This window comes from Balaenoptera ricei, chromosome 20 (assembly GCF_028023285.1).
Source record: "Balaenoptera ricei isolate mBalRic1 chromosome 20, mBalRic1.hap2, whole genome shotgun sequence".
NCBI lineage: Eukaryota > Metazoa > Chordata > Mammalia > Artiodactyla > Balaenopteridae > Balaenoptera > Balaenoptera ricei.
Genome location: NC_082658.1, coordinates 12,653,851 through 12,667,493, shown reverse-complemented (window position 1 = coordinate 12,667,493; position 13,643 = coordinate 12,653,851). Strand labels below are relative to the sequence as shown.

Genomic DNA, 13,643 nt, shown 5'->3' with positions numbered 1-13,643 from the left:
GAGGAGCCCCTGATCGGTGCAGACCCTCCATCGCCAGGCCCAATTCTGACTGAACTCCTCTCCCCAGGCCTGCTCCCTGTGCCTCCCAGTATCAGAGAAAGCCGCAAATCCCTAGTGACCAAGTTTGCAGCCTTCTCTGAAAGTTGGAGCGACCTCAGCAGTAGAACTTTCCATGCCTGGTGTTTTCATTAGTGGTAGACTTTTAACTACCTTTCATTTTCTTCTCTGGAGATTTGTCTGTATGGATTTTCTGCCTCTTCTTGGATCACTTTCGGACATTTACATCTTGCTGGAAATCTATCCAGAGTTCCTAGCCTTTAAAGTACTACCGTAGAGTGGCACATAGTGGCCCATAACTCTCTACTTTCTTCTGCATCTGTGCTTGTATCTCCTTCATTTTCTAAGACTTCCGTATGTGCAGAGATGTGGCATTCAGCTCCAACTGCCCTTTGCCCATTGGCTGTGCACACATTGACTCAGTGCATCTTTGCAACAATCCCAAGCATGAGGAAGGCTCCCCTTAAAAAGTTTAAAACCACGTAGACGTGGAAAAGTCAAAAATCAACAGATTTGATGTCATTACATCTTTTTTTAAATTTATTTTTTATATTTTTGGCTGTGTTGGGTCTTCATTGCTGTGCACGGGCTTTCTCTAGTTGCAGCTAGCGGGGGCTGCTCTTTGTTGCGGTGCGCGGGCTTCTCATTGCGGTGGCTTCTCTTGTTGCGGAGCACAGACTCTAGGCGTGCGGGCTTCAGTAGTTGTGGCACGCGGGCTCAGTAGTTGTGGCTCACGGGCTCTAGAGCGCAGGCTCAGTAGTTGTGGCACATAGGCTTAGTTGCTCCGCGGCATGTGGGATGTTCCTGGGCCAGGGCTCAAACCTGTGTCCCCTGCATTGGCAGGCGGATTCTTAACCACTGTGCCACCAGGGAAGTCCCTCATTACATCTTAGTATATCTCTAAGGAAAAGACATCGTAAGCAAAGATAAAAGACAACAGACTGGGGAAATGTTTGCAACATACCTGACAGGTAAAAAGAATCAGTACCCAAAGTGGGCATCTGCAGATCACAGGCAAAATGCTGGATGGCACGTCCAGGAGAAAATCCACAGAACTGACAAGGGTGTGGACGCCACGCGCCTCTGCAGGAGTCTGAGGAGGGCAAGTCAGCATCAAGTTCATGCCCAGACTAAAAAGTCCCACCCTCATTGTCCAAGAGAGTGTGGGGGACACCCTGCCTCCGCGGGAACCTTCACTGGTGAAGCCTTTTTGGAGGGCAGTTTGGCTGCATCTCTCAAATTTTTTAATGTTCATACCCTTTGAATAAGCTACTCTTCCCCTAGAGATCCTTTTAACAGATTTTCTCACAGATCTGAAAAAGATGTACATACAAGGATATTTTTGACAGCGTTTTTATTACAGTAAGAAAGTAATCGGGAAGGTCCAGGTGTTCCTCCGTGGGACATCGGAGTTGGAACTTGGATGGTGCTCAGCCCTCAAGAGAACGAAGGGCACCCGCCTCCCCACCAGGCGCCATCTCCGCACAGCGCTTCTCAAACAAGAGGGACAGACAGCCCGCTTTCCCCATTCAGCTCCAGTCTGCTGTGGATGATTCTTTTGTCAAGTACAATAAAAATGTGCTCCTTCCAAATTACTTCAAAGGTCCTAACGTCCTAACGCGTATTCTCACTTTGTGTCCTTTCCTCGCGGGCCTGGACACTGAAAGGACCAGCTCGGCCTACTGACCACACGCTGTGTGTGCCAGCCCAGATGCGTCAGCCTGTGAGAGGAGCCGCCCGCCGAACAGTGTGCTTGGAGCCCCAGGTGAACATACAGAGTGTGTGTGTGCACGCATGCACATACAGGGCGGGCTGCAAGGAAGCACGTCCAGCACTTTGCGGAGGACAGTGGAGTGAGAAGAGAGGGGTGAAGGGTTTGGGGTTTGCTCTGTGAATGTCTGTGTCCCTGGTCGTTTGTAAGAATGGCCAGCACACTCCGTTGGTTCCCTTTTGGGAAGGCCACCCTCCCCCAACACCGTGCGATGGTAGGTTTCTACTCTCCACATAGGGAGATAGCAAAGGCTGTGAGCAAGACTGGTCTGTCTGCATTTTTTTACAAAGATGATTTATCCGGGGCATCAGTCATGTGGCTGCGATCATTAAGTGGTGCAGAATGACCAGCTGTGACAGAAGTATCTTATCATCACTTGACAATATTGAAAATGTGAGACGGTACAGCCAAGGCAGAGCCACACCCACTCTGGCTCCCTCTGGTTTCAGCGCCACCAGGCAGGGTCGACCCCAGGGTGGGTACACCTGCCCCTGCCCCAAGGCTTGTCCTCGCCTGTCTGCCTCTGGGAAGGGACCTCATCCCCGCAGGGAGCTAGCAGAGCAGCCCCTTCAATGGCCCTGGCTTCATCCTGCATCCTCCGCGGCCTGGGGTCAGGCTCCTGTGCCAGCCACGTCCCTCCCTCTCAGGTGCGGGCCTTCGGATCCGCATTTACAGACAGGCAGACGCCCGTGGTTGGGCGTGTGGCCCAGAGCTGCCCAGGTGGCCCTTGACTGAGCCCTTCACTCCCCCGCCTCTTCTCCAGACGAGCGGGTGGGTGGCAGTGCTGGGGAGTCACCTGTCCCCAGGTGCCCCGTCCCCATTTGCACTCCTGTCAGCGCAGCTCTGAGTGCTCACCACTCACTTCTGAGAGGCCATCACACCATCTGCTGTGGGTGAGGCCAAGACCGTGATGGAAGCCAGCACAGCCTGAGCAGGCCTGCACAGTGGAGGGCCAGAAAAGGGCAGGTCATGCAGCCAAACTTTGTGGACTTCAACTTGGCCCACCTCTCTCCTACTTTGTTCTTCCTCCTGCTGCCAATTCAGCTTTTGCCAGAAATTGGAACTGCACATGATGTTTTCCTAATCTATAGTATACAGCTAGGATTCCTTAAAGTGTTGGTTCTAAGGATCTTAACATCTAACAGTTTTGAAAGACTTTATTTTGGGGGGGTAGTTTTAGGTTCACAGCAAAACTGAGCAGAAGACACAGCTTTCCCACACACTCCCTGACCCCGCACACGCACTCCTCCCTCGTCATCCACATCCACTCTAGATGGTACCTTTGTCGTAATCAGTGAAACTGCTTTGACACAGCGTCAGCCAGAGTCCGTAGTTTACATCAGGGTTCACCTTGGTGGTGTACGTTCTGTGGGTTTGGACCCTCTGTGCTCCACCTGGTCATCCTCCCTCCCTCCTAACTTCTGACAACCGCTCATCTTTTCACTGTCTCCATAGTTTAGCCTTTTCCAGAATGTCATAGAGTTGGAATCATACAGTATGTAGCCTTTGATAGCCAGCATTTCTTTTTTTTAAAATTAATTTATTTAGTATTAATTTTTTTTTTTTTTTTTTTGGCTGCGTTGGGTCTTTGTTGCTGCACGCGGGCTTTCTCTAGTTGCGGCGAGCGGGGGCTACTCTTCATTGCCGTGAGTGGGCGTCTCATTGCGGTGGCTCCTCTTGTGGAGCACGGGCTCTAGGCGCGCAGGCTTCAGTAGTTGTGGCACGTGGGCTCAGTAGTTGTGGCTCGCCGGCTCTAGAGCGCAGGCCCAGTAGTTGTGGCGCACGGGTTTAGTTGCTCTGTGGCATGTGGGATCTTCCCAGACCAGGGCTCGAACCCGTGTCCCCTGCATTGGCAGGCAGATTCTTAACCACTGCGCCACCAGGGAAGTCCCATAGCCAGCACTTCTTAAAAGATCTTCTTTTATTCTGATTATGAAAAGGCTGTTTGCTCACTATAAAAATATAAATGAATGCTGAGAAATTGTTAACTTATACTGGAAAGCACAAATTACTGACTAGAACTCATCTGCATTTTGGCGCCTGTCTGTCTGTTGGGGTGTGTGTTCGCACTGTCACACGCACCCTCACGTTGGAACTCCACGTGGCCCCCGCCTCGCTCTACACTCATTCCCTCGCTGGCCCTGCTGGGAGGAGACTCCACGCCAGAATCACATGTCTGTCCTGCGGCTCGGCAGTCATGCTGTAGCCAGCCTCGCAGGAGGGCATGGTCGTGCCCCCAGTCCGCCCCTACCCCCCACCAAAGCGCATCTCAGGCATTTTTACAACAGTAAAGTGCCTATTTGACCACAGCTTCACAGAAACTAACAATTCATTAGAAAATGGTTTTTGCCAATTTAGTTAGGTAAAAATAGTTCATGGTTTTAATTTGTATTTACATTTCTCTGTGTGTGTGTGTTTTGGCCATTTGTATCTCATTATCATGTAGTTTTCCTGCTGAATTTCTTTTGTCCCTTCCCCCAACTTTCTTCCTGCTGAATTTTTGATTCATCTAGAAATGATTTAGTAAAAAAAAGAACAAATTAGGGATCTACCTTTATTTTTTCTTAAGTTAGCTGGCTGACCCAATGCTGTTTATTGGGCACACTTACATAAATAGTAAAATACCTCTTTACATTTAGTTAATTAATTATGATAATACATAAGGATCTCCAATCCTACTGTAAATGATATTAATTTAGAAGCAGTGATTTTCAGTCACATTTTATGAACTCTTGGCATGTTTGCCCCTCGCTGTCAGCAACCTGCCACACTCTGCTTCTCTAGGACCCTCGGGAGCCCTGGGTAGTGCATGATTTCACGCATCTCTTCTGAGGGCCTGTGGGGGAAAGGAACTGACGTTCAGGGATCTAGTCTTTCCTTCAAGAAGAGCCTGTGGGCAATAAACTCTTTGTCTTCATAAAATGATTTTATTTTGACCACTTTCTAGAGCGATGGCGTAGCTGGAAAGAGACCTCTGATTAGCATTTTCTTACAACTTTTTTAAAGACAATAGCAACTTCCCTGGTGGCACAGTGGTTAAGAATCCACCTGCCAATGCAGGGGACATGGGTTTGAGCCCTGGTCTGGGAAGATCCCACGTGCCGCGGAGCAACTAAGCCCGTGCACCACCACTACTGAGCCTGCACTGTAGAGCCCGCAAGCCACAACTACTGAAGCCTGCGTGCCTAGAGCCTTTGCTCAGCAACAAGAGAAGCCACCGCAATGAGAAGCCTGCGCAACACAACGAAGAGTAGCCCCACTCGCTGCAACTAGAGAAAGCCTGCACGTAGCAACGAAGACCTAACGCAGCCAAAAATTAATAAATAAAATAAATAAATAAATAAGATAAAAGAATCCACCTGCCAATGCAGGGGACACGGGTTCGAGCCCTGGGCCGGGAAGATCCCACATGCCGCGGAGCAACTAAGCCCGTGCACCACAACTACTGAGCCCGCGCGCCTAGAGCCTGTGCCCCACAACAAGAGAAGACACTGCAGTAAGAAGCCCGCGCACTGCAACCAAGAGTAGACCCGCTTGCCACAACTAGAGAAAGCCCGCGCACAGCAACGAAGACCCAACGTAGCCAAAAATAAATAAATTAAAAAAAAAAAAAAAAGACAATACCCTGCTATCTTCTGAGAAGCCAGCATTAGTACAAGCCCCTTCCTTGTGGGTGGCCTCCCTTTCCTCTCTGGCTGCTCTCAGATTTTTTTCCTCTAATCCATTTGTGCTCCTGTTTTACCATCCTGTGTCTACATGAGAGTTGCTTTGCTTTAATTTTACCTGCTCTGGAACCAGGATGTTTTTTAAATCTTAAGACTTGTGGTTGGTTGGGTTTGGGTTTTTTTTTTCCATTCTTTAAAATTCTCAGCCATTGTTTCTTTTTTTTAAAATAAATTTATTTATTTATTTTTGGCTGTGTTGGGTCTTCGTTGCTGCATGTGGGCTTTCTCTAGTTGTGGCGAGTGGGGGCTACTCTTCGTTGCAGTGCGTGGGCTTCTCATTGCAGTGGCTTCTCATTGTTGCAGAGCACGGGCTCTAGGCACACGGGCTTCAGTAGTTGTGGCACGGGGTCTCATTAGTTGTGGCTGGTGGGCTCTAGAGCGCAGGCTCAGTAGTTGTGGCACACGGGCTTAGTTGCTCCGCGGCATGTGGCATCTTCCCAGACCAGGGCTCGAACCTGTGTCCCCTGCATTGGCAGGTGGATTCTTAACCACTGCACCACCAGGGAAGTCCCCATTGTTTCTTTTTTTTTTTTTTTTTTTTTAACATCTTTATTGGAGTATAATTGCTTTACTATCGTGTGTTAGTTTCTGCTGTATAACAAAGTGAATCAGCTATACATTTACATACATCCCCATATCTCCTCCCTCTTGTGTCTCCCTCCCACCCTCCCTATCCCACCCCTCTAGGTGGTCACAAAGCACTGAGTTGATCTCCCTGTGCTATGCGGCTGCTTCCCACTAGCTATCTATTTTACATTTGGTAGTGTATATATGTTAGTGCCACTCTCTCACTTCGTCCCAGCTTACCCTTCCCCCTCCCCATGTCCTCAAGTCCATTCTCTACGTCTGCATCTTTATTCTTGTCCTGCCCCTAGGTTCTTCAGAACCATTTTTTTTTTTTAGATTCCATATATATGTGTTAGCATATGGTATTTTTTTTTCTCTTTCTGATTTACTTCACTCTGTATGACAGTCTCTAGGTCCATCCACCTCACTACAGATAACTCAATTTTGTTTCTTTTTATGGCTGAGTAATATTCCACTGTATATATGTGCCACATCTTCTTTATCCATTCACCCATTGTTTCTTTAAATACCACTTCTTCCTATTTCTTTTTAATCTCTTCTGGAGCATGTTAGATGTGTTTATTTACGTGCATGTGTGTGTGTGTGTGTGTGTGTGTTTTAAAATTTCTCTGCTATCTTCCAGGGGGTTTCCTCAAAGGTGACTGCTTGGAGCCAATGGGTAGATTCCTGTGTCTTTACCAGAAGTTTCCATTTCATCTTTATTCATTCCTTTCCTTGAGTTTATTTTATTGTTCTTTCCCTAATTTCTTAAACATTTATTTCATTCTTTCTTGTTTAGTAATTGCATTTTTTTATATATATAAATTTATTTATTTGTTTATTTATTTTTAGCTGCATTGGGTCTTCATTGCTGTGTGCGGTCTTTCTCTAGTTGCAACGAGCGGGGGCTACTCTTCGTTGTGGTGTGCGGGCTTCTCATTGAGGTGGCTTCTCTTGTTGAGGAGCACAGGCTCTAGGCGCACAGGCTTCAGTAGTTGTGGCACACGGGCTCAGTAGTTGTGGCTCGTGGGCTCTAGAGCGCAGGCTCAGTAGTTGTGGCTCACGGGCTTAGTTGCTCTGCGGCATGTGGGATCTTCTCGGACCAGGGCTTGAACCTGTGTCCCCTGCATTGGCAGGCGGATTCTTAACTACTGTGCCATCAGGGGAGACCAGTAATTGCATTTTTTAAGGTGCGAGCTTCCCATCTGAGTATCACTTTGGCCATGTCCCACGGATTTTGAGGGATAATATTATCAGGGTGATTAGTTGCCAGATGTTATGCCCCTATGGGCTCAGGTTTTCTATTTCACTCAAGTTAGATTAGGAGTGTTCACCTAAAACAAAAAAATGGCCAGTTATTTTTCCAGCAAAATGGGTTTATTTGGGAACAGCAAAGAATTGCCATTTAGGACATGCAGCTATGGTGAACCACATGTAAGTCCAGTAAAACAAGAGAGGAAACTTGGGTTTTCTCACAGGTGAAATAGGAGTACCACAGGAACTACTGTAGGGGATAATGAGGCCATGAGCCTCAAAGTCTTCTATTATGGACTTTATACCTTGAAGGGCTTTTTTACTTGGGGAGAGGTTTTGAGGGATCTATTTGAATCTTGATGGGAGGTACACTGTGGATTTTGCCAATACCAATTGGAGAGTTTGCCCATAAGGAGGGTGGTAGCTGATTCAATAGGGACAAATGATCAGTGTTTCCAGAATCAATTCCAGAACCATTGGAGACAGAGCAAATAAAAGATGTCAAAGGGTCATTTAATTCACCTGGTTGGCTATTTTGATGGCAGCTGTCAAATTTTAGAACTATTTCTCCCTTTTGGGAGAAAGAAGTTCGGGCATGATACTTTTCCAAGAAGTCTCAGCCTATTAAATGAATAAGGACGGAGGAGCTAAGGAGAAGAGGGTGTGTATCTCTTAAAGGGTCTAAGCAAAAGGGAATAGGTTCAGAACAGGACCCTGTTGAGGTTCATTAGAGATCCCCCACTATTTGGACCATTTTAGTATTTTGAGGCAGGGGCTCCTTTCTAGCAGTGAGGCTGAGCGCTGAGAGTGTGGTCTGGTGTCTGTAAGGAAAGAGAGAGATTCGTTCCCAATCTGGAGAGTGGTTTCTCCAAGCTGATTCAAGGAGAGGATTGGGAGAGCCTCTGTCATTCCTTGGAGCCCCTCATTGGGATTTAAGAGGATATTGGAGAGGCTGGTTAGAGGGCTGAAGATGCCCGAAATGCTTAAACTTGTAACAGTCTTTCCAGTGTCCTGGCTCTTTACAGTAATAGCAGAAACTAGAAGGTTTTGGGTTTCGTTAAGGGGCCTTCATTTTCGGGAGTTGAAGATTAAGAATTTAGTGGTCTTTCTTTTAGGTGACTCATCTAGGATTCGAGTGAGCTAATTTGCCAAGTTAACTAAATCTAGAGTGGACATAATTTCCCATTCCACCCTTGTCCTTTTAAAAGAGAAAAAGAGAAAGATCCTGGTTCAGCCCATTCATAAGTATGGAGATAAGGGGTATCTGAGTGGTTTCAACATCTGAAGGAAGACCAGAATTTTCTTTAAAAACAATGTGAAGTCTATTATAATAGTCATGAACAGGTTCATCAGATTTTTGTGTGAAAACCTGAATTTTGTTCCCATCAACAGGCTTAGGAAAGACGACTGTAATTGCTGGTGGAGGTTTTCAGCGCGTTCTGACCTCTTGCCAGAAGCTAGGGGTTTGTTTTTCTAAATCCCCTCCAGGGTGTTTCCGTCGGGCTAATTTCATCCAGTGTTTGGCTTGCCCCTCAAAAAGCATGTAAACTAACTGATATAAATCTGAGAAACCAGACTGGTAGGTTTGAATAACTATGCTAAATTCTCCAGCAAACCTATGGGGGCCCTCAGTTACTTTAGGAAAGTCTTTAACTGCGTCTGGCAATTCACCCTTCCTCAAGGGAACATAAGTAATCTGGGGTCTCTTTGAACCCTCAGAATATTTCACTTTAAAGGGCAGGTTCTGATAGGTTCAGAGGGTGGCAGAGCCTGAGACAAAGAAGCAGGGGTGGAAGGATGAACAAGATGACACCAGGGACAGAGAAGTTGGAGAGTTGAGCATGAGACTTCAGAGCCATTTTGTCTTTCTTTGTTTGTTTGCCTCAGTTAATGCGATTATTGTATTTGCAGGGAAGCAATTTTAAATTCTTGATAATGTTTGGAAGCCTCAAAATAGCAACCAAAAGAGACACCCAGTTTAATTTTGATGATTTCAGAGCTATGGCTAATATAGTTTTAAGAAAGGTAAGTTTGGGGAGCCTGAAATTTCCCCGTAGAAATGTGCAGGAGGAGGGGCTGTGGTTTTTAAACATAGAATCAGACAGGGTCCTTGAATGTGGGGTGCCCTCAAGACATTTAGATAATTGGGATCCCATTTTCGAGAGATTTTTTTGTTTTTTTCTCTAAAGCAAAGCGGTAATTCTTAAACAGCCTGCAGGCCAAATAGCAGCACAGTTCCAGTAGGGACAGCCTGATCCCAGCGGAATCAGGCCAGAGGCTGAATGGCACAGTTCCAAATAGGAACAGCCCAGTTCCAAAAGGAATTGGACCAAATGCCAGCACAGTTCCAGTAGGGACAGCCTGATTTCAAGTCAGGCTGAAGTGCCAAATGAGTACTCACAGACAAAAGAAGGCCTTAACAAAAAAGGATGAAGCCTTTGAACAGATCCCAGATAAAGCCTAGAGAGCTTCCAAATGCAAAAAGAGTGGAGCTCAGATCCAGGAGAAAAACTTACCCTCAAACTCCAGGGGTGACTAGAAAAACAGTGAGTTCAGTGGGCTCTGTTGGTACCACACCTGTTTGCTCACCAGCCTTGGGGTTGTCAGGGGTCTGCTCTGGATCTCGGTGGGACCTCCATGTAATGTTAACCTAAAACAGTTATTTTTACCAGCAAAACGAGTTTATTAAGGAGCAGCAAAGAATTGCAGTTCAGAGCATACAACTATGGTGAACCACGTGCAAGTCGGGTAAAGCAAAAGAGAGGAAACTCTTATAGAGGAGAAGGGGACATTGTGAGGAGCTGTTATAAACAGTCCATTGGAGGAAACTGGGGGTTCAAAGTGTAGTGGTTTTTCATTGGCTGAGCTGTAATGATCTCTCATTGGTTGGGCTGCTGCCAGGCAAGGAGAATATCTTCCTCCCACAGGCAGCAGTAAAGCAGTGTCACTTCCGTCTGGAGATGCAAGGTAGTCTCTTCTGTTAGGATCTGTGTTGATGTGAGTGGGACATGCATAAGGGCTCCCCTTCTGGTCTCCCACTCCATCTTAGTGAGATTCCCTTGGTTAATTTTCACAAGAGAGAGTTTCAAAATTCCTTTAGTGGGCTTCCCTGGTGGCGCAGTGGTTATAAGAATCCACCTGCCAATGCAGGGGACGTGGGTTCAAGCCCTGGTCCAGGAAGATCCCACATGCCGCAGAGCAACTAAGCCCGCAAGCCACAACTACTGAAGCCTGTGCGCCTAGAGCCCGTGCTCCGCAACAAGAGAAGCCACCACAATGAGAAGCCCGCGCACCGCAACGAAGAGTAGCCCCCACTCGCCGCAACTAGAGAAAGCCCGCGTGCAGCAACGAAGACCCAACTCAGCCAAAAATAAATAAATAAATTTATTTTAAAAAGAATTCCTTCAGTTATTTTTAAGCATGAGTTGAAGTCTACTTTGATTCTGTTCTATTAGGCAGCCTTGTTAAATATATTTTTTTCTTATTGGAAAAAAATTACAGTTTTATTAAAGATGCTAAAGAAGACCTAGATAAACAGAGATATAGTATGTCCACTAATACAGAGAGTTTACTTTTTTGAGGACGTCAATTCTCAAACTGATCAAAATTCCAGCATATTTTTTTCAAGGAGCTGGACAAACTGGATTTTATGTTCACATGGATGAACAAATGAGCAAAATACCAAAGACTATCCTGCTGGTCTTGGGGGGTCTCCGAGGAGGTGGGAGGTAGCTGCAGCTCACTGTGGGGACAAGGACACTGGTGGCGGAGACACCAGGGAACACCCACTGGCGTGAGCTCTCCTGGAGGCCACCACCCTGGCACCAAGACCCAGCCCCACCCAACAGCCTGTAGGCTCCAGTGCTGGGACGCCTCAGCTTAAATATAATTATTAACATTCTATCTAAACTTCTTTATACTCATCAACTTGAAATGCCAAGAACCATGATCTTTGTGTTAAAATCTTGCACTGCTCTTGTATTTCTGTCCACTTCTCCTCCTCACCATTGTGTTGTATCAATTTTCATGCCGTGTTACTTAGAGCAGAAGTGTTCATGACAGTTAATAGCTTATCATGGTTCATATTATTCAGTGTCCTTTCTGATGTTTAATAACATTTAATAATATTTCTTTAACCAGGTTTTAAAAAGTAATTTTCAGAAAGGAGTAAAATATGGTTCTCAAACAGATATGAATATGATCCCGTGTTTAGAATTTTCTTCTATTTATTAAACAGTGAGGAAACCAGTCACATGTTATAAGCAATTCCAAGGAAAAATCAAAAGAACACAAATTTATATGGAGTAAAGGAATTGAATTGCAAATGGAGGCAGAACTGGTTTCTCTAAAGGGGAGAGGGGGAGCCCATGAAAACTCCAAGGGACAAGGTGTAGTTTGCGTGTCTGTCAACTTCCAGAGTTGTAAAGTAGTTCAGGCACAATGAGAGGCAAGAACCTGATAGCTCCTCAGGATGTACAGTAGGCAATGCAGTTTCCACTGAAACACAGTTTTTTCCCTACAGTTTCTTTTTGTTTAACTTATTTATTTATTTTTGGCTGCATTGGGTCTTCATTGCTGCGCATGGGCTTTCTCTAGTTGCAGTGAGCGGGGGCTACTCTTCGTTGCAGTGCACAGGCTTCTCACTGCGGTGGCTTCTCTTGATACAGAGCACGGGCTCTAGGTGCACAGGCTTCAGTAGTTGTGGCATGCAGGCTCAGTAGTTGTGGCTTGTGGGCTCTGGAGCGCAGGCTCAGGAGTTGTGGCGCTCAGGCATAGTTGCTCCGCAGCATGTGAGATCTTCCCGGCCCAGGGCTCGAACCCATGTCCCCTGTTTTGGCAGGCGGATTCTTAACCACGTGCCACCAGAGAAGTCCCTCCCTACAGTTTCTCAGCTTTTGATAAAAAAATAATCTCGGGGAATTCCCTGGCGGTCCAATAGTTAGGACTCTGCACTTTCACTGCTGAGGGCTTGGGTTCAATTCCTGGTCGGGGAACTAAGATCCCACAAGTCACACAGTGTGGCCAAAAGAAAAAAGGAAAAGAGAAAAATAATCTCAAAGACTATTCTTGATCACAAAACAAGGCTGGTCTCATTTGGCCTGATCGTTTCCATAGGCGCAGCAAGAGTGTTAATTCACAGTGTTAGCCTTCTTGAGTTTGCTTTGCTGGAACTTTCCATCACGATTTCAGATTGGACTTTTGAAAGCTTCTTGTTTGTTGTCCTGAGTCCAGGAAGCCAAGAACTCACCATGTTTCACCTGCTTGGTGATTTTGAGAAAATTCCTTTTTTCTTGAGGTTTCCAAAATATTATGAGGTTCCTGGACCTGCCAGGAGATGACCTTCCTTAACCCTCTGTGAGCCTGGCACCTGGCAGTTTTCCCGGGAGGGCTTTGTGAGCATCGCTTCATGAAGTCAACCACAGATCCTTACAGGCAATGGGTCCTGATGATTAAATGAGTATCATTCTCAACTCTGGCCACCCACGCAGGGCCTTGGCTGCATAATCCACATTTCCAGTCAAAACCTGGTAAAAACAAGGACAGATTCTCTTTGAACCTATGCAAATTATGATATTGCCAGGCAAGTAAGAATACTCAACAGGAGTTTCTGAGTTCTGGAGGACTCAGGCAGGGAGAACAAGATACCACTTAGAAATGTTTCATTTCAGTTTACAAAACCAGAGACCACTAAATGTGTATGGACTACAGACAGCTTAAGGGGAAAAACCTTGCATATCTAGAAAGGAGAGCATTAAAAATCACATCTATAGTGTTCCCAACAACAGCTGCATCGTCCCTCATTGGTTCCTTCAATCCTAGGTGGTTAATCCTTGTTCCTCTCAGTCTTGGTTCCGAGGTCTCAACGGTCCATCTGCTTCTTGACTAGAGTTCTGGAAATCCTGAGTCAGTCCACTGGGATGGCCTCACGGTGGTCTAAGCAATTGCCTGTAGCACAGTCTTTTCCCACTGTGCTGACCTGACTGTAAAACTTTCTCTCCTTTTTCTTCTCTTTCTTTCTTTTATTTTTTATTCCATTAAAGTAAACAAATTCTTTGTAGATGTTCGCTGAAGAAAAAATGCACAACCTAAAAGTTGAGAATTATGTTTTATTCAAGAACATTACTGAGGACTGTAGTCCGGGAAGGTAGCCTGTCAGATGGCTCTGAGAGACTGTTCCAAAGAGGTCAGGGAGGAGACAGAATATGTAGGAGTTTTTGCTGAAACAATATATATGTAGCCAGACATCAAAAGATCACTGCTAATCACAA

At 46.0% G+C, this 13,643-nt stretch overlaps 1 protein-coding gene across 8 annotated transcripts in view; it reads left to right on the top strand.

Moving 5' to 3' along the window:
* Window positions 1-13,643, top strand: part of CCDC57 (coiled-coil domain containing 57) — a 113,539-nt gene that overhangs the window by 60,085 nt on the left and 39,811 nt on the right. Inside the window, exon 16 of one of the 8 annotated variants that reach the window (XM_059907708.1) lies at window positions 1,421-1,652. The exons of the other annotated variants lie outside the window; for them this stretch is intronic. Coding sequence (XP_059763691.1) covers window positions 1,421-1,431 — 11 coding nt within the window. The 3' untranslated portion in view covers window positions 1,432-1,652. Of the gene's footprint in view, window positions 1-1,420; window positions 1,653-13,643 lie in introns of those variants that run through there. 8 annotated transcript variants of the gene reach the window in all.